At 37.6% G+C, this 27,491-nt stretch overlaps 1 protein-coding gene across 1 annotated transcript in view; it reads right to left on the bottom strand.

Annotated features, from left to right (window-relative positions):
- Window positions 1–2,072: 2,072 nt before the first annotated feature.
- Window positions 2,073–27,491, bottom strand: part of NPFFR2 (neuropeptide FF receptor 2) — an 81,124-nt gene continuing 55,705 nt past the window's right edge. Inside the window, exons 2-5 of the mRNA XM_061420427.1 lie at window positions 17,830–17,885; window positions 13,760–14,091; window positions 10,959–11,058; window positions 2,073–7,779 (exon numbers count right to left, since the gene is read on the bottom strand). Coding sequence (XP_061276411.1) covers window positions 6,945–7,779; window positions 10,959–11,058; window positions 13,760–14,091; window positions 17,830–17,873 — 1,311 coding nt within the window. The 5' untranslated portion in view covers window positions 17,874–17,885 and the 3' untranslated portion in view covers window positions 2,073–6,944. The remainder of the gene's footprint in view (window positions 7,780–10,958; window positions 11,059–13,759; window positions 14,092–17,829; window positions 17,886–27,491) is intronic.

The following is a 27,491-nucleotide window of genomic DNA, read 5'->3' as shown; positions in this document are numbered from 1 at the left end:
ATCAGGGATCAAACTGGTGTCTCCTGCATTGCCAGGCAGATTCCTTACCACTGAGCTTCCAGGGAAGCCCACTACAGTATTTTTGATTCTCAAGACATGATCTAGTAAAGAATGAGACAGGGAATTTATGATGCATAATCACAGGAGGAAAGCTCTTGGATAAGTGAGAAGGATGCACAAGCAGAAAGTTTGCTGTTAGATAGGGGAGCAGTAAATAGCAGTATAATGGGTAAATTATGTGGTTATTGCAGATGGAATATATTTTCTGACCCACTCAATTTTGTCTGTATAATGAAAAGCTAGACTAGTCTTTGCATTTTTTATTATTAAAAAAAAAATGCTATCATTTTCCTTAAAACATTTTTTGTTTGTTAAAGTGACCACATCATGAGCAAAAATACAGGGGCGTGAAAGTGTTCGAGATTGTTCAGAGAAAAGTTTATAGTCTTTGGGGCAGGATTTATCTGGCATAAGGGCTTCCAGGGTGGCTCAGGGGTAAAGAATCTGCCTGCCAATGCAGGAGACACAGATTTGATCCCTGGCTCGGGAAGATCCCCTGGAGAAAAAGTACAGTGTTCGTCATTCAGTTGTGTCTGACTTTTTGGGACCCCATGAACTATAGTCTGCCGGGCTCCTCTGCCCATGGAATTTTCTGGGCAAGAATACTGGAGTGGCTTGCATTTCCTTCTCCAGGAGGTCTTTCTGACCCAGGGATCAAACTCAGGTCTCCCATATTGCAGGCAGAGTCTTTAACTCTGAGCCACCAGGGAAGCCCATATCCCCTGGAGAAATGGCAACTCACTCCAAAATTCTTGCTTGGAAAACCCCACGGACAGAGGAGCCTGGCAGACTAGACTCAGCAACTAAACAACAACAGCACATATTCTATTTACCCCGTAAAGCTCATGAACTGCGCCTTGACGATGGATGCAATACACTCAGTCCAACTCATCTGAACCTACAATGCATCATTTTCTTTAAAGAACTGATACTTCATAAATAGAAAAATGTAACATTTCTTTGAAAGTTACCAGATGATGAATGTGGCTGATTTTAAGTACTTAAGATGGAAAAGCATTTACTTATTTTGAGTAAGTCTACTTAAGGCTTTTCAGGATTGATAAACTTGAATTATCTTTTCACTGTTGTCTCAGGTCTCTGGGCTTAAGTTGTTACAGCCTTACACACATACAAAATCAAATATCTTGAAAGTATTTGCCACTTAAACTGATAAAGGCCACAACTTCCCATATGTATTAAACACTGTACTACTTTCTATAAATAATGTGATAAATATGTTCTTTTTCATCCATAAGGAAAGTGAGTCCTTAGAATATCTTGGTAAATTTCCTATAGTTATACAGCTAGCAAGTTGCAGAATTAAAATTTTAATGCCTCAGGTTCCAGCCTGTGCTCTTTATCTACATCAAACTGCCTTGAAAAAAGCAAATGCCATTTTTACTTAAGATTTGTTTGCAAACAAGAATTCATAAAATACTTTTCTTTTAACCAATTATTTTATGGGTTTTGGCATTCAGCACTCCTGAATTTAAATACCAGTTTCAAATTTCTTTGTTGAGTAACCTTATTTGGCCTCTCTGGGTTTTAGTATTCTGATGTGAAATGTGGCTGGTATATATTTTGCAGTTGTTGTGAGGATTTATTTTAGGAAGTGAAGAAAAGTGTTGAATCCTGCCCCAAGGTTGAAATAAAACAAGAACAATTCAATGTTGTAATCAATATATAACTATAAGGTCCTCGTTATATCTGGGTTATAATCTTATAAATGGAACTTGAATAGAAAATACTGTTGTTATTGTCGTTGTTTAGCTGCTAAGTTGTATCCGACTCTTCTGCAACTCCATGGACTGAGGCCCACTGGGCTTTTACTTTTATATTGTTGTGTTCATTCACCGTTTTGTTATTCTGCAGTACCATTCCATTGTTTTCCCACTGTCTGGGAAAATGTATACTTGAGCACTGTCTGTTTACATGGAAACATCTTTGGAAGACATATGTATAGGATAATTCATTTTGTAATGAGGTAAATATCTTTTTGAAAAAAATACTGCTTGAAAAAGAAAGCTAGCTAGAAATATATAAGAAAGCAACAAAGTAGAAAATCATGATGCATATTTATTTTCTAGTACATAAGGTACAATAAAAGATTGAGTTTTATATTGTTTGTTTTTTAAGGTTATTATCCAAGCAGCCAGTTTAGAACAGTTATCTTTAACCTCTGAGTTTTACCTAAGTGGGAATAAGCCTCTTAAAAATTGATTACAGACATTAGGCTGATACAAACTATGTTTCCTCTTAATAAATGGAAGAATACTAGGTATAGTTCTAGTCTATTTACAAATGGTATTGCATTAAATTGCTAAATGATTTCTATTATTATGTCCATTTTACAGTTGAGGAAACTGAGTTATTGAGAATTTTAGGAACTGATATCTAGATGGCAGAGTCAAGATGCAGCCCTAGACAATCTGACTCCTGAATAAATATTCTTAAATAGTTCCTTATGTTAATATTTGAAAGCTTCAGCCTTTGTGTCTGTTTGAAAAGGTGAATATTAAAACTTACTTCCTAGTATATAAGGATTCAATGAGATGATTCCTGTAAAGAGCTTAATGTAGTGCCTGCCACATAATAAATATTCATTAAATGCTGAAATGGGTTAGAATTTGGCTCCATGAGTCACTGTTTATGTTCAGGGTTATGGTTGCATAACCCTGAACAACTTCCTTTACCTCTGTGAAGTCAGTTCCTCATCTGTAAAGGCTAATATGTGGTAATAAGGTCCCCACTGAGCTGGACTGCTAACATCAAGCACAGAATCAACATCTATATCCTTTAAGAATCCAGTGTGTTTCAGGATTCTGTCACAGTGGCTGAAACTTTGTCCTCATATCTGTGCATATACACGTACATAGTCACACATCAAATAGAAAAAATGTTTGAAACATGTCTGATAGTCAAAGATTAATATCCTGACTTAGGGAGCACTTTTATACACTGTTGAGAAAAAAATCAAATAATCTAACCAAATAGGAAGTAAAGAACAGGAAGAGGGAATTAACTAAGAAAGAGATACGAGTGAATATGATGGGCTTCAGAGGAGGCCACCCCAGAATATGCCATTGTGGCAGGTGGGTTATTTCAAGCTGAACATGATAAAGGCCCAACAGACTCAAGAAGAACTTTTTATCTGTCCCTTAACGCCCTAAAATAATTTAGATGGGAGCCTACCAGGAAGAGAGCTATTGTAAACATATATATATATATATATATATAAGGGAACAACAGAGGATGAGATGGTTGTATGGCATTGCCGAGTCAATGGACATGAGTTTGGGTAAACTCTGGGAATTGGTGATGGACAGGAAGACCTGACGTGCTGCAGTCCATGGGGTCGCAAAGAGTCAGATGCAACTGAGCAACTGAACTGAACTGAATTGATATCTATATACATATATATATATTTTTTTACATAAAAAAGACTTTGCATGGTGTGACAAACATTTCCTTAACAAATATTTTCTCTTTCCATTTTCCTGTGAATTATCTTCCTCTCCTTTGACATTCCATCGCCTACCCTTCTTCTCCTTAGTCCAGGATGGCATAAAAGCCTCAGTTGCCTGACTCTCTGGGAGCCTCTCATGTCTTCATGGGGCTCCCATACATATGTAATTAAATTGTTTCCCTTCTGTACCGTCTTATGTCAATTTAATTATAGATCAGTGAACAAACTAGAAAGAAAAGGGAAATGTTTTCTTCTGCTACAAATACAAGTGAAGATAAGTGAATACAAATGAATCAAATTAAATGAAGATTATTTTAATGTCCGGCTGCATAACAATGGAATGAAACAAACATAGGTATACAAGTTCTCTCTGACCAAACTGACAAGACAATTTTGTTCTATGAAGTAAAGATGAAGTGAAGTGAAGTCGCTCAGTCGTGTCCGACTCTTTGCGACCCCATGGACTGTAGCCTACCAGGCTCCTCTGTCCATGGATTTTCCAGGCAATAGTACTGGAGCGGATTGCCATTTCCTTCTCCAGGGGATCTTCCTGACCCAGGGATCGAACCCAGGTCTCCAGCATTGTAGACAGACGCTTTACTGTCTGAGCCACCAGGGAAGTCCATGTTCTATGGAATATGCCATATTATAAGTGTGTGAGTGAGCAAACCCTGTTACACCACTAAAGTGAAAGTGAAAGTCACTCAGTCATGTTCAACTCTGTGACCCCATGAACTGTACAGTCCATGGAATTTTCCAGGCCAGAATACTGGAGTGGGTAGCCTTTCCCCTCTCCACGGGATCTTCCCAACCCAGAGATCAAACTCAGGTCTGCAAAATAATTACAGGCAGATTCTTTACCAGCTGAGCCACAAGGAAGCCCAAGAATACTGGAGTGGGATAGGCTTTATGGATAGCTCAGTTACACCACTAAGGGAAGTATGAAATATTAAAACCTATTTAAGAAATATTTGACAATGTGTATTAAAACATTATCAAATGTACCTGCATTTGGACATGCAGTTGTGTTTTTATATGTCTATTCTAAGATAATTATAAATATGCCCAGTATTATACAAGGTACACATAACTGCATCATTTTATAGATTTAGGAAATAGCTTATATTTTCATCCTCAGAAAGGAAACTTAGTAAATTAAGGAATGGATATTTGAAGAATATTAAACAACATGGACATGTGTTCTTGATATACTAAATGAATAAGAAGTTATAAAGTACATGTCCCAGAATCATTACTTTATTAAAGAAAGCATGTAAATATGCCCCCAAATGACAGTAAGAATGGTTACCACTAGGTAACTAGATAAGTAGTGTGAATGATGTGTGTAGGATATGAGACAAGATTAAGGGGTGGACAGGGGGCAGAAAAACTAAAGGTGTGTAAGTCCTGATAAGGAGTTTGTTGTTGTTGTTATTTGTCCCCTAATTTGAAAAGAAATGATTAATGGCTTTTAAGCAGAGAAAAGACACCATTTTTATGTTTTTTTTTTTTTTTTTAAAGACCAATTCTGCCTGTTATTGATGGTTGATACACAAAGTGCACGGTGGTGGTTTAGTAGATAAGTTGTGTCCAACTCTTGCAACCCCATGGACTGTAGCCCGCCAGGCTACTCTGTTCATGGATTCTCCAGCCAAGAATACTGGAGTGGGTTGCCATTTCCTTCTCCAGGGGATCTTCCCGACCCAGGGATCAAATGCAGGTGGCAGATTCTTTACAAACTGAGCTACAAGGGAAGCCCCCCAAAGTACATAGTAATAGATAAAAGACAACAACAAAACTACAATGGGAAAATGGCCAGTGAATGGGAAGAGGAATAAATACAAATCAATAAGAAACATGAAATAATATTCAGCCACACTAGTAATCAAAACCACAAGTTTAAATGATTTTTCACCATTAAAGTAGCACAATTGTAGAAATTTAATATGTATTAATGATATTGTAAGGTAGACAATGGCAAAATAATCATTCCTGAATAATCACTCTTGGCAAAGATGTACATACAGGATGCTGATCTACATAGTGTTTTCACTGTTTTATTTCTCCTTTGAAGAGGAATTACATGCAATTTTTGCACCATTCTGTTTTTCATGAAAATTCCACTAGTAACAGGTGTTATTTTGATAATATCTGTTTTGATATTTCGTAATGTAAATTTTATTATTTTATAATCACAAAAGTGGTTATTAAGGAAGTCCCAAATAAGTTCTTCATAACACATAGACGACATGATATAGAAGAAATAATGAAATTCAAAAAAGGTTTTGGAAATATGTAACACATACAGATTTAAATATTATATAGCATAAACCCAATTAAAACAATTATTTTCTCAAAGGCCTATAGTGTTGGAAAGCTTTTACCTTAAACCACATTACAGCCCGAGAAAACGTGATAGGTCCAAGCCCAGAGATTTATTTTTATTTGCAAAACTGTTTGTTATTTTATAATTCCCAATTTTCTAGGGTCTATCCCACCCCAGAATAAAAGCCAGCATTTATGACTATTGTCACTACATAATCCTAACCAGGCAGAATCCAGGGGTTCACCATTCTCTTAGTAGCAGTATTAATTTGCTAATCCAGTAGGACTTCCAGATTTAAATGTCCTGCCCAGTAGGAAATCTGGAATAATCAGTTCAAATTTTCTGGGAGTCTTACGATGACTGTTGAACATCTCTGATCAAGCCCTTCAAAAGAGAGCTGCTTTCCTCTGACAACTGCTGCTTTATTACAAGATTGACTTTTTTATGTCAGGGATTCTATTAGAAAGGAGGTCAACTTGGGATCCTGAATCATCTCTACAAGAAACGTGGGTTCAGCTAGGGCTTAAATTCATTTATGGAAGTATTAAAACTCAACAATAACTCATTTGGAGCAATTGTTACCAACTTTGTACTTTTTAAAAGGAAAAAAGTCAGCCTTTAAATACAAAGAAATACAGTGTCCCTTTATTTGCTATTGCAGTTCTTATTCTAAGAAAGCTGAGTACATTTTAAAAGCACACACAGATAAATAGTTCTGTAGTCTGAAATTTCCAATTCAAAAGCAAAAGGAGAGTTTGCAAAACATGCTCTCATGCAAAGAACTGCCCATTTATCACCATTTGATGAAAATGTGTGTGTATGTGTGTTGCATATATATACACAGCAAAGTTGGAAAAGATGAGGCTTTGAAAACTAGTCCTAGAAAATAGATTTATCCATGCCAATTTGTGTATGTTTCTGTATATATTTTAAATACAATAAGGTTGATTACAAACAGGAGGTTCATTTTGTTGACTTTTTCAGAGAGGGTTTCTAACATTCATAGAAAGAACTAAAGAACGAAGCCATAGACATCAACAATATTTCAATATATATCACACAGCAGAGTTAAAATCATCACACCAGCTCTTTTTACATCTCATTGCTACTGGTAATTTCTCCTAATTCTTCCATCATTAATTCCTGTAAGGGCTTTTCAGCACTTATCCTACAAAGCACAGTTTCCTCGTGTGGGTTTTTAACTGTTGATTCCTGTGCTGACAGATGAGATGTGTTGATGACCACAGTGTTTTTAGCTCTCAGAGTGTAGACTTCCTTGGACTTTGCTCTTTTTTGGCAGAGCTGGAGGTGAAAAGCATCTTGGAAACCACGACGAAAATTTTCATTGAAGAAACCGTAAATGATGGGGTTGACGCTGCTGTTGCAGAAGGCCAGCCAGTGTGCAAAAGGGTAGATGTAGATATTGATGACCTGCAGTTCATTTGCAGACAGGTCAACATAATCTGAGAGCATCATCAGGGTCCACAGGGGCAACCAGGAGAGAATGAAAAGCAGAGCCACGGTCAGGAGCATCTTAATGATCTTCTGCTTCTTCTTGGATACCACGTGCCACTGCTCCCGGTTCTGTTTGCCTGTGTGGGGCACTTTCCTCTTGAACAGTGAAATTCCAATCCTTCCATACATGATGACAATGAGGGACAGGGGAGCCAGGTAGATATTGGCAAACAGCACTGTGGTATAAATCCTCCTCATTTCCTGACTTGGCCAGTCTTCCCGGCACCAGTAGACTGGACTGGTTTTATCCTGGGAGTTGAATCTCACTCGGTAATTTTTTTCTTCCTGTACATGTAACATTACTGCAGATGGGGCCATGATGGCAATGGCCAGGACCCAGATAATCATAATGATGACAAACGCCGTCTTGATAGTGAGCTTTGGTTTAAAAGGGTAGATGACACACCGGAACCTGTAACGAAAGGCAAATATCAGTGAAGGACTGCTCATAACTTCTGGCTGAGTCATTAATTAAATTTCAGTAACTGCAGTCTTCATCCACGTTCTCCCTAAAACGTAGAAAGTTAGAATTAGGAGAGACGCATTTTCTGTAATTATTATATGAGATTAATTTCAACTCAAAATGCGAATAAGTGGAGTATATCAGACACTATTAATAGCAAAAGTACTCAGGCTTCCCTGGTGGTCCAGCGATTAGGAATCCATCTTGCAGTGCAAGGGATGCTGGTTTGATCCCTGGTCCAGGAGGATCTCACATGCTGCAGAATGGCTGAGTTGATGCATCACAACTACTGGAGCCAGCGCTCTAGAGCCTGTGAACCACAATTACAGAGCCCATGTGCTGCAGCTACTGAAACCTGCGCACCTAGATCCTGTGCTCCATAACAAGAGAAGCTGCTGCAACAAGAATCCTGTGCATCACAACGGAGAGTAGCCCCACTCGCTGCAGTTAGAGAAAAGCCTATGCACAGCAACGAAGACCCAGCACAGCCAAAAAGTAAATTAAATAAATAAATACAATAAACCTTTAGAAAAAAAGCACGGATGTATGCATATGTATTTACAACTGATTCACTTTTCTGTATAGCAGAAATTAACACAACATTGTAAATCAACTCTACTCCAATAAAAATTTTAAAGATATAATAAAAATGTTAGTGTTAAGCAGCCCATATTGAACATTTAATATTCTGTTCTAAGGTCCTTTTCATTGGTTTGCATGGATTGTATCTTTAAGCCTTTTATGGGGAAAAGTCTTAGAAAGGGTAAAAATTCTTGCCCATAATCACACATGATTGTTGCACATGTGGTTTGGCTGCAGAGCCCATATTCTTATACTTTCCTTCATGCCCTTCTGGGGTCCCCTCACATATGATCTGTGTGCTTGGACATGCAATTTGCTTTGGCCAGTTAGTTGAACATTAGCAAGCATGGTATAAGTGGAAGCATGAGCGATTTCAGCTGTAAGACATAGAGTAGGAGAACCACACCCAGCCAATCTACAGAGTTGTGGGAAGTACTAAACACTGCTGTTTTGAGCCACCAAGTGTCTTGGTGGTTTTTTTCAGAGCTGTAAGACTCTGAGAGTTGCCAATTATGAGTTCTGTTTATACACCTTCCTGGTGTTCCATATCTTCTGAGCATGAAAATTCAACATCAGTATGAAGAGTAACACTGGTTCATTTTACTGCTGTTAATTTTTGTCATTGTGATTCTTAATGTTATTATTGATGTTCATTATGTTCATTATAAGATAACCATGTGCTCAGTCATTCAGTCATGTCTGACTCTTTGTGACCTCATGAACTGTAGCCTGCCAGGCTCCTCTTTCCATGGAATTTTCCAGGCAAGAATACTGGAGTGGGTTGCCATTTCCTTCTGCAGTATAAGATAACCATACAACTATGCAACTGCATAACATATTTTTCAAAGTATTATCATCTATTGAATTTTCTAGGATTTTTTTGATGACTCTATAAAACTGAAATGTTATGAAACTTACTGTTTTCCAGATCTGCAGGTAAGAAAACAGAGTTTTTAAATGGCTTAGAAGCAACCCAAACTAATTTAACTAATATCTTTATATAACGACTAGTTAGCTTGAGCTTTTACTACTCTGTTGTCTTTCTTTACAACTCCTTCAAAGCATATGTAAAGTCTTGTTTTTGTTGTTGCTCAGTTGCTAAGTTGTGTTCAGCTCTTTGCAACCCCATAGACTGCACCACGCCAGGCTTCTCTGTCCTCCACTATCTCCCAGAGTTTGCTCAAATTCATCTCCATTGAGTCGGTGAAGCTCTCCAACCATCTAATTCTCTGTCACCCGCTTCTCCTCCTGCCCTCAATCTTTCCCAGCATCAGAGTGTTTTCCAATGAGTTGGTTCTTCACATCAATTGTAGTTTCAGCTTCAGCATCAGTCCTTCCAATGAATATTCACGGTTGATTTCCTTTAGGATTGACTGGTTTGATCTCTTTGCAGTCCAAGGAACTCTCAAGAGTCTTCTCCAGCAGCACAGTTCAAAAGCATCAATTCTTTGGCTCTCAGCCTTCTTCATGGTCCAACTCTCACATCCCTAGAGGACTACTGGAAAAACCATAGCTTGGACTATATGAGTTTTGTCCACAAAGTGAAGTCTCTGCTTTGTAATACACTGTATAGGTTTGTCACAAGGCTTCCCTTGTAACTTCCAAGAAGCAAGCATCATTTCATTTCGTGGCTGTGGTCACCATCCACACGTGATTTTGGAATCCAAGAAAATAAAATCTGCCACTGTTTCTGCTTTGTTCCCATCTATTTTCCATGAAATGATAGGTCTTCTGTCTTAACCTCCAAGTGTTCATCTAGTCTTCTAATCAGTGGATTCTCCCATTTACTCACTCTTAAATTACGGATAACTTCATAGGTGCTGTTCTAGGTATTTTTGCTCCTTTTGTAAAACAATTATGGAAACTTCAAGTATTATTTTTTCATTTATTCATTCATCAAATAACGTATTATACCTTGTTATAGCAGGCCAAACTAGGACATGAATCATCTCTAATTATTTAATTTTAAAATATGAAAACTTTACTAGTTTTATTTTATTACCGAACTCTTAGTGTGTGTGTGTGTGTGTGTGTGGTTTCTCAGGTGGTGCAGTGGTAAAGAATGCTCCTGCAAATGCAGGAGGCATGGGTTTGATCCCTGGCTCAGGAAGATCCCCTGGAGTAGGAAATGGCAACCCACTCCAGTATTCTTGCCTAGAAAATTCCATGGACAGAGGAACTTGGCAGGCCACAGTCCATGTGGTCACAAAGAATCAGAAATGACTGAGTGACTGAGCATGCACATGCATACACACTATCTCCCTCTCTCTCTCTCTCTATATATATATATACATATATAAAGGGATACATACTGTGGATACAATTTATGTATATATAATGCACAAATATATATACACACACATATATACTATGCATATGTATATATATTATATACTACATATATATATATATATAAAAGGATATATTATGAATACAATTTTAAACAGATATGCCCAAATGTAGTAGATGACACATTTTTCACTGGTTAGGTAGAATAGTTGCAGACATGCTCAATTTTCTGGATTCAGAGTTTGGGGTTGACCTACCTATCCACTGCTATTGCAACTAAAGTAAAGACAGAAGCTGCAACGGATATTCCCTGAACCAAGCCACTGATCTTGCACATTGTACTTCCAAAAGGCCATCCTGAAAGGGAAATGGAACAGTTAGTCTTCAGAGAGATCATACATGTATATTTTAATTTCACTGAAATTTTGAAGAGAAAGACATGAAATTAGATTCATGTAACTGTTTCCTAAAAGATCCAGGGAACAATCAACGTTTCCCATTATTCTCATTAATATATTCAGAGCTTTGTTTTTCAGTATATTAATAATGTCAAAGCTTATACAGTAGTTTCAACATTCTATATGCTCTAATAAATATTTTGCATCTATTAACATATCTAATCCCCACAACAAGCTTGGAAGCTTTATTATTCACCTCATTTACATCTTTTTGATGTGTTAAAAACACATATATGTACTTTATATGTTTGAAGGTATTGGCAAGAAACTTAACTCTCCTGGAAGAAAATCTGAGAAAACATTATTGATAGCTATACTCAAAACATTAAACAAATCAAAAGATTATGCCCTTATTAAATCCAGGAAAACAAAAACATTTTATAAGAGAAAAGGTTGCTATCATAGTACTCTACATGGTTCAGCAGGGGTAAGGTACATATAATAATAGTAATGCATACCCTAAATATTGATTTAACAAAAAACAATGATGTGCTCATATTGAGAGAATGAGGGAGGTGAAAAATGAATGTATATTTGTGGCTTTGTATAAATGTGTCTGTTGGTATTTATACCAAATTTCAACCAGTCATGTTGTTTTTCCAATTTCACATTCAGACAGTTTCTATGGATTTACATTCTTTTGCCCTAGTGCTGTCAGTTCAGTGGAGTTTGGTGAGGGAAACTATCTCCTGGGGTAGAAGAGGATAATGAGAACTAAATTGCATCTTCTGCAGTTGGATAATATACTAGAATAAAAACATGTTATTCAGAAATATTATAGTAATTACCAAAAATAAATGCAAAAATGCTGAATGTGGCTGCCTCCTGGGAATAGGAATCAGGGGTAGGGAAGGATACTGTATATGAAAAAACTTAACTAGTAATTTAATTATAGATATTTATGGGAGACATATTGAGATCATTTCTTAAGTTTATTGAGACAACAATTTTTATCAACTCTTTTTGTCTAGCACATCTTAAAAATGTACATCATTTTTTTTAAATGTACATCATTAATAAATATTGCTTTTAAATGACAAGCATCATGGAAACACAGAATTTATGTAGTATATTATGATAGAATAGCCACTCAAACATTCCCTGACTCCCACTTCAGAGAAAGGAAAGAAACAGAAATAAATTCTTAAATCTCCATTTTTCAGTAAACCTATGTTGAATGCCATAATGGAAAAGAACTGTGATATGACTTTTGTTATTATTGTTTAGTCACTCAGTCGTGTCTGACTACACAGCAGTAACAACAAACCACACCACAGTTCTTTCCCTTTTGTGGCATTCAACATCAGTTTACTTTCTGGGCAAGATTACTGGAGTAGGTTGCCATTTTCTCCTTCAGGGAATCTTTCCGACCCAGGGATTGAACCCACATCTCTGCATCTCCTGCATTGCAGGCAAATTCTTTACTCCTGAGCCACCACAGTAGCCCCATGATATGGCTTGTTTGATCTAAATACTTTTTATATTTTCTTACACAGATTTGGAATATGAGTATCTTGAGTGCTATTCATTAGTTTATACAACAAATATTTATTAATCAGGTACTATGTACCAAAACTCTACCAGGAGCCGTAGATACACCATTCCTATACTTCTGGGGTGTATAATGTGATGTTTTGTGCTTGGTCGCTCAGTTGTGTCCAACTGTTTGTGACCCCATGGACTGCAGCCTGCCAGGCTCTTCTGTCCATGGGGATTTTCCAGACAAGAAAACTAGAGTGGGTTGCCATGTCATCCTCCAGGGGAATCTTCCCAACCCAGGGATTGATTACAGGTGGATTCTTTACCAGCTGAGCCACAAGGGAGGGACATAAAGTTGTGTTAGGAAGTGGTAATACGGACCTGGAAGTCCTCTAGGGTAGCACCCGAACCATTGTTTATGCTGCACATGTAAATTACTACTCCATGAATGAAACTACCACTTTGTGACATATCATTGGTCCTGCTGCTTGCCTTCCATCAAAAACTGTTGGAAATCTCCCAACCACCAGAGAAGCCCAGCTAACCACAAGAGGGTTTAAATATCTATTTACATTATATCAAAGACATGGTATTAATGGAAACCACATTTAGCAGTTCTTTGAGCTTTATGATCCATAATAGTCTCAATAACATTCCTACCATACTATATGTGCTCAGAGCTGTCAAAGAAATTCAAAGTCTTCAGTAAGAAGTGTCATCATTCACAGATGACTGTCAGTGAACTCTATAAAAATCAGCCTCCACATCTCATCTCTGTCACTTGCTTTACTTTTCCCCATAATTTTTTTTATTCTCTGACTGTTTATATAGCTTTTTGTTTGTTGTTTTTTTATCCTCCTTTATAATGTAGGCCTCATGAGGACAGCTACTTGGAGAAGTTCTTGGAACTCCATAAATATTTGAAATGAATGGATGACCGTACCATAGCTGCAGGAATATGGGACAAATTTTTTTTATATTATCTTTGAGCTGTACACAAATCAACATAAGTGAAGTCACTCAGTCGTTTCCAGCTGTTTGTGACCCCATAGACTGTAGCCCACCAGGCTCCTCCATCCATGGGATTTTCCAGGCAAGAATACTGGAGTGGATCAACATACCTGCTATAATATTGTCCAGCAGTGTGATAGGCATACAGAATATACCAACTAGTAGATCACTTATGGCCAGGTTCAAGATGAAGAGATTAGTGACTGTGTGCATATGTTTGTTCCTCATTACAATGAAGCAAACCACTGTATTTCCCACCATGCATAGGAAGAAGATCAAAAAGTAGGAAATAATGAAAATCGCTGCCACTTGAGGCTGGTGAAGATAGTAGTTCACATAGGTAATATTGATATCTGAGTACAGATCATGTGTTGTGGCATTATTCCAAATGTAATGCCAGTTTTCTGTAGAGTTTGAATCCCATTCCTCACTCATGATGGACCTGAACAAAGAGGCAGAAAAGAAAAACATGATTAAAAATCAAGAGAATATAAGCTTAAGAGAGCTTTAGAAAGATGCTTTTAAAATTCCATGGAATTTTGATGGATTTTCTCTAAGGACCCCTGGGCTTCTCTGATGGCTCAGTGGTAAAGAATCCACCTACCAATACAGAAGATGCAGGAGATGTGGGTTTGATCCTTGGGTCAAGAAGATCTTCTGGAGAAGGAAACAGCAACCCACTCTAGTATTCTAGACTGGTGGGCGGCAGTCCATGGGGTTGCAAGGAATCAGACACAACTGAGCAAATACACACACACATACACACACACACACACAGTGACCCATAAGTTTTGCTTAAAAGGGCTTCCGTGGTGGTTCAGATGGTAAAGAATCTGCCTGCAGTGCTGGAAACCCAGGTTTGATCTCTGGGTCAGGAAGATCCCCTGCAGAAAGGGAATGGTTACACACTCCAATAATAGAAATGAGTTATAAATCAGACATTCAAATTATTAGGATTCTAATCAAGAGCATTTGAAAATTCCACTTTGTGCTACAAGTAAAAATTATTATTATGTCATTTTCCTTGATATATTCTATATTATTCATTTATTTACCATACTTTCTATCCACTTGCAAAATTTCAAGGGAAATCCTGCAAAACTCCTCTTTCTTTTGCCTTCAAATATCATAACCTGTCAAAATCTACTTGTTCTAACTAACATGCCTTGAGCTTTCCTGATATTTGAATGAGATGAAATGTATACATCTCAAAAGTTGCATTGAAAAGAGCTTACTGTATTTTCCTTATTCTGCTTTGACTCAGTTAATTGGATATTCTTTTTATATAGTTCTGTGTGTAGACATAGCCACAAAACTGAATTTCTTAAAATAGGCCTGGATTACTTATCTTGGTTTCACATAGCATAATTCAATTCACATAGTATTTATGCAATAAATATTTATTTAAAATCTATATATCTTAAGAAAGACAAAAATCAATGGGTGTCAGAGGTCCCTGGTAACACTCCCAAGTTTGGTGGTTTATTAGAAAGACTCACAGGACTCAGCATACTGTGTGTGTGTGCTAAGTCACTCAGTGGTGTCTGACTTTTTGCGACTCTATAGACTGTAGCCTGCCAGGCTCCCTCTGTCCATGGGATTTTCCAGGCAAGAATACTGGAGTGAGGCTGCCATTTCCTATACCAGGGGATCTTCCAAACCCAGGGATCGAACCTGCATTTCCTGCATTGCAGGTGGATTCTTTACCACTGAGCCACCTGGGAAGACCAGCATATAGTGTATTCACAGCTAGTTTTAGTATAGCAAAGTGATCCCAAGCAAAATCAGCTTTACACATGGAGTAAAATCTGCAGGAAACCAGGCACAGGGTTCCAAGAGTCCTAGCCCAGTGGAGTCTCACAGGACATGCTTAATTCCTTCAGTGACAAGTTTGACAACAAGTGTTAAATGTTGTCTAGGAGGAAGGCTTGTTACTCCATTCCAAGGTTTTTAGAGAGAGATCAGATGGGCAACTTCTTTTTAGTATGTGTCTAAATTCTAGGCTCCCAGATGGAAATTCAATGTGCAGCATGAACTTTGTGATTGTATAAACAAACTAGGCACTGTGAGCCACTCTGCCATTTAAGGAAAGCTTGTATCAAGATAGGGAGCTGTTTAGAATTTATTTAAATTCCCAGACTCTAATCCAGCTTGCAAACTGGGCCCTTCTAAAGATAGCACACTCGGGCCTACTTGTTAACTCTTTTCTGCATGCCTTGTAAATTGGATAGAATGTTATATGTGTCCTTAAATGAAAATCAACTTGATAGTGGACATGTACTATGGAGCTCCCATATTTGTGTTTTTAGTAGTTGAATTGTTGAGGGTAAATCCAAATGTCTTTACAGGTAGATAATCAGACCCTAGTTTGCAGAGACTGAACCATTTAATGACCTCATTATCATTTAGCATTTTTTAGTCTTTTACCAAGTACACATTTACATCATATTAGGGGAGCATGTCTATTTTTGTCAGTGCTATATAAGATTAATATATGTGTTACTTACTTCTGATACTTGACTTTGGATAGTTTTTGTATTTTAGGTACAGGGAAGGGTAAACAAGTTTTTTACTAATAAAAAATAACTCAGTGAGGATCATTTTTCTCCAACAGCTCCCATTATTTTGCCATTTAATTTCTTCCCTTTCCTCAAATTTTTAAAATTCGTCTTTGCTTTTCTGTACTTCATATTCCTAAAGTTAGATAAAAACTGGAAGTGAAAAGCAAAGTGAGCATGGGATCGGGTGAGGGCTTGGAGAAGAGAAAAAGAAAGGAATTTGAGTAGAACCAACGGTAGGCTGCTATACAAATTCAAGCTGAGAAAGTCTTTGGGGTCCAGAGACGCACTGAGAAAACCTACCAGCTTGACAAAAATCATTTTAAAGTTTCCAAAAGAAAAGCTTTCACACAAATATTTAAAGATATTTGTACCTAAGGCAAGGAAGCACTTTAAATACAAATGAGAAAGACATGAGAAAAATGTAGGAAGGTAAGAGTTACTAATAAAAAACATTTTTCTGTGGATTCAATTAGAGCTGGCAAACATATGGTTAGGATATATCGTAAGATATAATGCTTTATATTTACACATTCTTTTTTCTTATAACCAGGCTGAAAGCAACCACGTGTGTCCGAAGCAGATATGCATCCATGATGTATCTGTTGAGATTAGAGGGTTAGGAGGATTAATACAGAATCTTCCAGTGTATTATATTACACTCCATGTCAGTCTTTCAAGACAGAAGAGTCTCTTTTCCTCTTATTCCAATCGATTTTTTTTTCTTTTAATTTGGATAGCTCGGGTCTTAGTTGTGGCGTGAAGGATATTTAGTTGCTGCTCATGGACTCTCTAGTTGTGATGTGTGGATTTAGTTGTTCTAAAGCTTGTGGGATCTTAGTTCCCAACCAACCAGGGATCAAACCCACGTCCCCAGCATTGCAAGGCATATTCTCAACCAGGAAAGTCACCCAGTAGATTTTTTATAAACTAAAATCATATTTTGTTTTGGGTGCCAATATGGATTTCACTAATCCTATTATTGGTTTGCTAACTGCAAAATAGCACGCAAAATGCAATGCAAAGAGTTAAAGAGTCCATCATTTTAAGTGTTATTTTCTCCTAACATTCAATTATAAATTTTTTGTACATGAGGTCAGAGCTTTGACCATTAGATTAACATATAATAATGTGACTTTGGGAACAACATCATCACTCATAGAATTACTATAGTGAAGTGGAGAAAAGTCAGATCCTGATTTATCTCAATGTAATACATCAGGGGCAACTGCTCTTTGCTATTCATGTATCAGGCATCTTTCTTACTGGGCACTTAAAAGTTCCATACCGTTGATTAAAAAGCTTTAAATAAAATGTACCCCTGGTTGAACACCTTTAAAACTAAAATTATTTAAAGTATACTCTGTGAACCATATTTGTTTCTAGATGAAATAATATAAGGAGTAAGAAACTTGAGTACATCAGTTTGAGGAAGGCAAATTTACACATACTGATGATTCAGTAGTTTCAAAATGCTTCACTGAAAATATGTAATGTCTTTTTAATAACAGAAAGTCTAAATGTTACAAGTTAGAACATACATGCTAAATAGATAAATTGTAAACATAAGCCATTTTACCAAAAATTAGTCTTATATTCTCTATTTCTACATGGGAAAATACCTGATGAATACAATACTTGGTTGTGAGCTTTCTTTTTCATTCATTCATCTTCAATTCTGGAGAGAAAAAATAGGAATAATAGGATAAACTTCATGAGTTCCATTTACAATCCTGTTATGACAATTTACTCATTTTTTTTAAATATAAATTTATTTATTTTAATTGGAGGCTAATTAATTTAAAAAATTGTATTTATTCAGATTCTTCTATAGGAAGAGTATCTAGGTCTTCAGGAAGAGAAGTCAGGAGAAGAAATGATTTAAAATTTTTTCCTTCTTGGAATTGTACTTGCCGAAACACTGCCAGTAGATAGATTACTCTGGAAGATGGAATGGTTGGATAATATCATTTTTTTTTTTTTTTTGCTTATTTATATTTCTCAACTTTTTTCTTATTTCCAGATTTTTTTATAGTCTGGGAAAAATGCTTCCATATTATTATCTGAATTCATTTGTATAGAATAAACCACTTGACATAGCTTAAGTTCCTCTTATAAGTTCACAATAGTAATAAGTTATATGTTGTTGTTTAGTTGCTCACTCACGTTTGACTCTTTTGTGGCCCCATGGATTGTAGCATGCCAGGCTCCTCTGTCCATGGTTCTCTCTAGGCAAGAATATTTGGATGCTTTGCCATTTCCTATGCCAGGGGATCTTCCTGACACAGGGATCAAACCCACGTCTCCTGTAAGTCTCCTGCCTTTCTGGCTATAAATGGTGTTACTTTACCCAAAATAGTTGTATCCCCCAAATTTCAATTAGGAAAGAATCCATAGAGACTCTAATTTATTAGGTTTAAATATACTATAATACAGTGTTTACACATACTATAGAAAGAATTATCCATCTGAAAGAAGAGTCCATATTCTTTATTCTTATATCAAAGACTCATTAAATAGACCAAGTTGGCAAATGTCAGCAAGCATTGTTTACTTAGACTGTGAGACACACCAAAGCTGACCATGGCAAGCGCTCTCCATTTTTGTCATCCTTCTCTCTTTGGACTTTCCCCTATTGCCTCTATTATTACGCTTGTTATTATTAATTTTACTGTATTCTTCATGTTTTCCTTTTTATTTATGTGTATTTGTACAAGGAATTAAGGACAGGAAGGTGGTGGTATTTACTTCTATCTATTTTGGATTATCTAAGGTCTAATGAAGTCCCTCAGAAGAAATGGAGTAGCCATCATGGTCAACAAGAGAGTTCGAAATGCAGTACTTGGATGCAATCTCAAAAATGACAGAATGATCTCTGTTGATTTCCAAGGCAAACCATTCAATATCACAGTCATCCAAGTCTATGCCCCAACTAGTAACGCTGAAGAAACTGAAGCTGAACGGTTCTGTGAAGACCTACAAGACCTTTTAGAACTACACTCAAAAGGATGTCCTTTTCATTATAGGGGACTGGAATGCAAAAGTAGGAAGTCAAGAAACACCTGGAGTAACAGGCAAATTTGGCCTTGGAATACCGAATGAAGCAGGGCAAAGTCTAATAGAGTTTTGCCAAGAAAATGCACTGGTCATAACAAACACCCTCTTCCAACAACACAGGAGAAGACTCTACACGTGGACATCATCAGATGGTCAACACCAAAATCAGATTGATTATATTCTTTGCAGCCAAAGACGGAGAAGCTCCATACAGTCAACAAAAACAAGACTGGGAGCTGACTGTGGCTCAGATGATGAACTCCTTATTGCCAAATTCAGACTTAAATTGAAGAAAGTAGGGAAAACCACTAGACCATTCAGGTATGACCTAAATCAAATCCCTTATGATTATACAGTGAAAGTGAGAAATAGATTTAAGGGCCTAGATGTGATAGATAGAGTGCCTGAGGAACTATGGAATGAGGTTCATGACGTTGCACAAGAGACAGGGATCAAGACTATCCCCATGGAAAAGAAATGCAGAAAAGCAAAATGGCTGTCTGGGGATGCCTTACAAATAGCTGTGAAAAGAAGAGAAGTGAAAAGCAAAGGAGAAAAGGAAAGATATAAGCATCTGAATGCAGAGTTCCAAAGAATAGCAAGAAGAGATAAGAAAGCCTTCTTCAGCGATCAATGCAAAGAAATAGAGGAAAACAACAGAATGGGAAAGACTAGAGATCTCTTCAAGAAAATCAGAGATACCAAGGGAACATTTTATGCAAAGATGGGCTCGATAAAGGACAGAAATGGTATGGACCTAACAGAAGCAGAAGATATTAAGAAGAGGTGGCAAGAATACACAGAAGAACTGTACAAAAAAGATCTTCATGACCCAGATAATCACAATGGTGTGATCACTCACCTAGAGCCAGATATCCAGGAATGTGAAGTCAAGTGGGCCTTAGAAACCATCACTACAAACAAAGCTAGTGGAGGTGATGGAATTCCAGTTGAGCTATTTCAAATCCTGAAAGATGATGCTGTGAAAGTGCTGTACTCAATATACCAGCAAATTTGGAAAACTCAGCAGTGGCCACAGGACTGGAAATGGTCAGTTTTCATTCCAGTCCCAAAGAAAGGCAATGCCAAAGAATGCTCAAACTACTGCACAATTGTACTCATCTCATACGCTAGTAAAGTAATGCTCAAAATTCTCCAAGTCAGGCTTCAGCAATATGTGAACCGTGAACTTCCTGATGTTCAAGCTGGTTTTAGAAAAGGCAGAGGAACCAGAGGCCAAATTGCCAACATCCACTGGATCATTGAAAAGGCAAGAGAGTTCCAGAAAAACATCTATTTCTGCTTTATTGACTATGCCAAAGCCTTTGACTGTGTGGATCACAATAAACTGTGGAAAATTCTGAAAGAGATGGGAATACCAGACCACCTGACCTACCTCTTGAGAAATTTGTATGCAGGTCAGGAAGCAACAGTTAGAACTGGACATGGAACAACAGACTGGTTCCAAATAGGAAAAGGAGTATGTCAAGGCTGTATATTGTCACCCTGTTTATTTAACTTCTATGCAGAGTACATCATGAGAAATGCTGGACTGAAAGAAGCACAAGCTGGAATCAAGATTGCCAGGAGAAATATCAATAACCTTAGATATGCAGATGACACCACCCTTATGGCAGAAAGTGAAGAGGAACTAAAAAGCTTCTTGATGAAAGTGAAAGTGGTAAAAAGTTGGCTTAAAGCTCAACATTCAGAAAACAAAGGTCATGGCATCCGGTCCCACCACTTCATGGGAAATAGATGGGGAAACAGTGGAAACAGTATCAGACTTTATTTTTCTGGGCTCCAAAATCACTGCAGATGGTGACTGCAGACATGAAATTAAAAGATGCTTACTCCTTGGAAGGAAAGTTATGACCAACCCAGATAGCATATTCAAAAGCAGAGACATTACTTGTCCAACAAAAGTCCATCTAGTCAAGGCTATAGTTTTTCCAGTGGTCATGTATGGATGTGAGATTTGGACTGTGAAGAAAGCTGAGTGCCAAAGAATTGATGCTTCTGAACTGTGGTGTTGGAGAAGACTCTTGAGTGTCCCTTGGATTGCAAGGAGATCCAACCAGTCCATTCTGAAGGAGATCAGCCCTGGGATTTCTTTGGAAGGAATGATGCTAAAGCTGAAACTCCAGTACTTTGGCCACTTCATGCGAAGTGGTGACTCATTGGAAAAGACTCTAATGCTGGGAGAGATTGGGGGCAGGAGGAGAAGGGGACGAGAGAGGATGAGATGGCTGGATGGCATTACTGATTTGATGGACGTGAGTCTGAGTGAACTCCGGGAGTTGGTGATGGACAGGGAGGCCTGGTGTGCTGCGATTCATGGGGTCACAAAGAGTCGGAAATGACTGAGTGACTGAACTGAACTGAACTGAAGGTCTAATTATTTTTATTAAAAGGTATTGTAGTTATTAAGCAACTAATTTAATAATTATGAACTGACTAAATTGAATGCAAGCAGTTATGACAACTTAAATTGGTAAAATCATTTAGTTGAGACAGAAAACAGCAGTAACAGAAGTGCTGAAAAGGCACATGCTTAAACTGGGGGTGAAAAACTACAAGAGACAGAATGATATGACCTAATATTTTAATTTTCAAAACAATTTCAAATATATCACCAGAGGGTAGTAGTATCATATAAGTACAAAATGTCCTTCCTTTTTCCACCCCCATTTAACAACTAAAATTTGGTATTCATTTATGAACGAAAGTGCCACTGTGGGAGTTGTGGGGTCCAGCGCCGAATGCCAAAGGACTCAGGAGGAGTCTCTCCCACCTGGGCATTGCTTAATAGGCAGGCAAACTTCACATGGGCTTTGGAACCAGTACGAGCCCATGAACTGGTTCCAGCTGTCTTCTGCCACAGCTGGGAAAACCTGCAGGATGCTGAAAAGGGAAGACATCCACAGAAGAGAGAGCCTCTGTAGAAGTTCCGGTTGAAGAGAGATTCCAGCGCTCCCTTGGATCAAAAAAAAGTTCGGACGCCTCAGAGAGTGTAAGAGGAACTTTACTAACACCATTCTCATACCTGGTGCTGATTAATAGCTGGTGTTGGGAGAAAACCCTTAGACTTCTTTCCTCTGAATAAAGAAGGTTGCATGTGTGCTAAGTAGCTTCACTCATGTCCAACTCTTTGTGACTCCATGGACCATAACCCGCCAGGCTCCTCTGTCCATGGAATTCTGCAGCCAGGAATACTGGACTGGGTTGCCATTTCCTCCTCCAGGGGATCTTTCAAACCCAGGGATTGAACCTGTGCCTCTTATGTCTCCTACATTGGCAGGCATGCTCTTTACCAGCTGAACCACCAGGGAAGAAGTTTCAAATAGCTATGCACAATTGAAGATATCAGTAATTGAGATGGAAAAAGCATATCAAAAGATGTTGAAAGAGTTATGTTCACTGTGAACATGGCTTATTTCTACTCCTTGTCGGGTATTTCAAATATTGGTGACCGTCAAGGTATGAGAGACACTATTCTTTGTTTAAAATATTAAAGGGTGTGGTGATATAATAAAAATTTCAGAAACTTGTAGCAAAGAAATTTTAACTGCGGTTAGAGAGTGAACTGATTGGAGGTGTTGAAGCAGCTGGTTGGTAGCCCACTTTTCCCCCAAACATCATGAGAAAGCCTTCAGAGAAGAAAAGAAGGCTGATGATTCAGACTATTATGTGAACATAATAACTAGATCTCCAGGTAAAGTAATGTTATTATCTAAGATTATGGCCTTATCTATTTAAAGGTTTTAATAGGATATTCCTAAGACTTGCTTAGAATAAATAAACCTAGAGTCTATGGATTGAGGAGGTATGACTCCTTAGAAAATGTTATGTAAGCTGAGATATAAAATGAAGATATATCATGGATTGAACACTCGCTCTGCTGGATAGGTGATACTACAAAACCTAACTTAGAGACCTCACCTATTACTCTGGGCTAGAGAGTGAGCATCTAATCCCAGAAGAGGGTTCCTAAGGAGTCACCTTCAGTATTCCAGACCTTCTTCGATTAAGCCTCTTAATTGCCTTGAAATTATTAGTAAGTCATGAAATTGAGTAAGATTTCAAAGAAAGTGATTCAGGTTTTAGCTATAAAATACAATATGCACAGAGAATTGAATAACTTTTCCTATCTTTATATCCAGAAATGCACAGACTAATATTTCAGTCTATCTCCTACTGGTGTTTTTACTTTATATTTTCCATTAATGTCCTGTGAATAATTGTAATATTATTTTCAAGGAAGTTATGGCTTCTACTGGAGTGAGAAATGTCTCACTTAGAAAAATACTTAGAAGGGTTCTCTTCGTATAAGAAAGTGACTAACGTCATACAACGTTACCCTCTAGGGCATAATGAGTTTGAGTAGAATAACCAAAGATATAGTTAAATACTTTATTATACTTACATTTTTAAATCACCTTAAGAACTTTATTACCTTTGAGTATTTTAATATCACCTCTGTGCTGGAAACTGTGGTAATTGCTTTATGTATGTCATTTAATCACAGTATGAAGTAGATACTAACTGTATCTCAATTTAATATATAAAGAAAGTAAGAGAGAAAAATGTTACGTGACCTGACGTAGGCTCCACAGCTAATAACTGGAAAAGTTTGGAAAGAGAGAAAGGGTATCCTAAGAGTGGAGGGTCAGCAACACAGCTGAGGGAGTGGACAACTTGAAAGTTGGAAACTGGCCAGAATCAAGTTCAATGAGATGGATATGGCTGAGAAAGTTCTAGACTCTATTATGAAAGCGAAAGTGTTAGTTGCTCAGTCATGTCCAACTCTTTGCAATCCCATGGATTGCAGCCTGCCAGGCTCCTCTGTGGAATTCTCCAGGTAAGAATACTGGAGTGGGTTGCCATTCCCTTCTCCAGAGGATCTTCCCAACCCAGGGATGGAACCCAGGTCTCACAACTTGCAAGCAGATTCTTTACCGTTTGAGCCACCAGGGAAGTCATAAGATCTATCATGCCTAATATTTGATTTTAAACTCACTCTTATACTACTCCATGCCCAGATTCCCAAATTGTCAGCAAATCTGTTAGATATAACTGCCATTGTGAGAGGTATTTTTCAATTATCAAGGGAAATGTTCTAATATTTGGGCTAGTGTAGGGCAGAGAAAAAAGAGCAGCTCTAAAGGAAAAGATTGGAACAGAATTCTTCATATTTATCCAGAGAATTCCTGGAGACACTGTGGTAGGGAAGACATGTGGATACTGGATTCTCCACAGCATATGGGAGGGAGACAATTTTATTTGAATGTAACAGCTACACTGAACAAGCATGATTTGTGAGATGCAATGTAAAAACAGTTATATCTGTATACTACTGACCCTTTAATTTTATTATTTAAGGCTAATTTCCCCATTGTCCCTGGGGAAAATTTGGAAGAAGTCTTAATATTTTCTAATCATTTTCTGATGATAAAAAGCAGCATAGTTATTAACATAGCCATACAAGTATAATAAACTAAATCTCCACTAAGGATGCCTCTTGTCTTGTCTCTTTGCTGACTTGCTCTAACATATCTCCACTTTTATCTCATTAATCTCAGTTTCCATCCTTGCCAGAGTTGTAGGTGGAGAGGTTAGGGAGATGGAAAGGACCAGGAAAAGTCTCGATTTTCTTTCTAGGGTTGCCACTGGGGTGTTCTTTGGATTTGACAGAGCTTGGAAGCTGACCCTTACTTTTCTGGTCAAAAATAACAGACTTATCTTCAAGAAGAGCCTAGGACTGATGGGGAATACCAAGAGTTTTGCTCTTATGGCCACTTCTCTACTTCCTGTGTAGGAATGTTTTACCATCTACAGAAATGGAGAGAATTAAATACAGCTGAAGGCTTAGGTGGCTGAAGCACAGATCCATCTGGGCAGAAATGAGACTTGGCTAGTTACTCTGTCATAGTTTCTACGGTTCTAAGACCTCTTTATCCCCAGGGAGCCACAATTAAACTGATCATTAAATATTTCTACCAACAAGGCCAGTCCTCCAAAACATTATCACCTTTGAGATCACTGCTATTTTTCTAAGAAAGGTTGCTATTTAGAGTAGCTTGCGATTGTATCTATTTCAATTTCTTATGGTAAATAAGATGTATTTTTAATAACTTCTGATAAGATTTATTTGGAAAGTGTATTTCTTTCTGATGAAGACAAATCAACACAGATTACTAATTTGTAATTATTTTCTAAGAGTGTAACTGCAAGTGGGGTCTGGCTGCTCACTCCTCAAAAGCCAATAAAGAGACAAGATTAGTGGAAAGGAAGTGAAGTTGCTCAGTTGTGTCTGACTCTTTGTGACCCCATGGACTGTAGCCTACCAGGCTCCTCCGTCCGTGGGATTCTCCAGGCAAGAATACTGGAGTGGGTTACCATTTCCTTCTCCAGGAGATATTCCCAACCCAGAGATCAAACCTGGGTCTCCCACATTGCAGGCAGATGCTTTACCATCTGAGCTTTGGATGCTAACAACCAGGGTGGTGTGAGGGGAGAGGGCAGATGCCTGTCCAAAGGCCAATTCCCCACAACTCTGACAATCAGAGGTCAAGAGCTTTTATAGCCAGAGGGAGGGATCTACATGGAGAAAGAGCACAGTGAGTTCTGACAGTCATCTTGAAATTGGTTATGGGGTGGTCTGACCTGCACCATCTTGATTCCTTTGTGTGTGTGTGTGTGTTAGTTGCTCAGTCGTGTCTGACTCTTTGCAACCCCACGGACTGTAGCCTACCAGGCTTCTCTGTCCATGGAATTCTCCAGGCAAGAATACTGGAGTGGATTGCCATTCCCTTCTCCAGAGGAACTTCCCAACCCAGGGATCGAACCCTGGTCTCCTGCATGGCAGGCAGATTCTTTACCGTTTGAGCCAAAGTTAATCTTCACTTCCTGAGTTGGTTTGTTCCTATTTCCTTGGGGCCAATTCTTGGAATTAACTTCTTCCACCTGGTGAGGGTTTCCGTATCTATAAGACAGCTCACAGATAAAGGCTCAGAATAGTTTCTATAGCCCTTGAAAAGGAAATAAAGGTCTTTCATTTTTCTTACTGACTCAGTTATTATAGTTTTGTCCTATTATTCTTTGCTTCTACATTTTCTCGCTTCTTTGATTAAACTTACTCTTTGGCTAAAGTTTTTCTATAGACTAAAGACAGGCTGAGGACATGGTGGAGAAGGACCATAGGGTTCTGCTCTGTTTCGTTAGTACAGTTTAGAAATGACATGGCACTATATCTTACTGTCTCTTTGTATTTCCTTAAAGTCAAAACTTCATAGGTTTTCTCTTTCACTATAAACTATTCTTAGATTTTAGATTAGTAATTGAGGGACCCAATGAAATAATCTTTTTAATCTTCAAGAATAATCAAGAAGGAACTTTAGACAGTTCTTATGAATCACATTATAGAATTGACTCTCAAAATAAGGCAATTCTCTTAACAAATCCTTTGTGTTTACATTTTCTAAGTTGGTCTCAGCCTATAATTTCTCTTCATTCATCCATCCTGTAAATTCTTTCTCATCCTGTATATTAAGTTGTAATTATCGCAGTATAGGTAGTAATTTCCTAAAATAGTGTATTTTGGGGTTTCCCACTCTTTAGCATTCTTCAAAGGCTTCTCATTCCTACCAGTTGAACTCCAAACTCACTAATCTGTCATTTAATTTCTTTCACAAACTATACCCAATGGATCTCATGAGCCTTATCTTCAATTCTTAGTACTCAGGTTATTCCACTAAGGGACTCATGGTTAAGGAGAATGGACCTATACCCATGAAATTTGGGGAAGTAGCTGAACTTAGAATGACTTATACATTTTCACCTCATAATATATCTGAATTTTTCAGAATAAAAAATATTTTCTTTTTTTTAATTTTATTTTTTAACTTTACAATATTATATTGGTTTTATTAATTTCTCCTGTTAAAATATAATATTTCTGAAAAGTATGGCACATACCTTGTGGCTTTGTGAACCTCCTGACTAACAACCTTACTCATGAGCATATCAGTTGGATAATATATGTGCTACTCTCCTCAAGAGGGGCATTCCACATATATATTTTAAATTTTAATCTTTAAATTTAAATCTGTTTTAATTTAATCTTTCTTATGTACCTATGTCCAGTTCCTCTAATTTTAATGTTATTGCCTCAAGGGAGAAAATATATTGTAAATATCTGTCTCTTTTGAGGACCTACTCTATTTCC

Source organism: Bos javanicus, chromosome 6 (genome assembly GCF_032452875.1).
Source record: "Bos javanicus breed banteng chromosome 6, ARS-OSU_banteng_1.0, whole genome shotgun sequence".
NCBI classification, from domain to species: Eukaryota; Metazoa; Chordata; class Mammalia; order Artiodactyla; family Bovidae; genus Bos; species Bos javanicus.
Note: the sequence above shows the minus strand (reverse complement) of the source record. Positions and strands in the feature narration are given on the sequence as shown.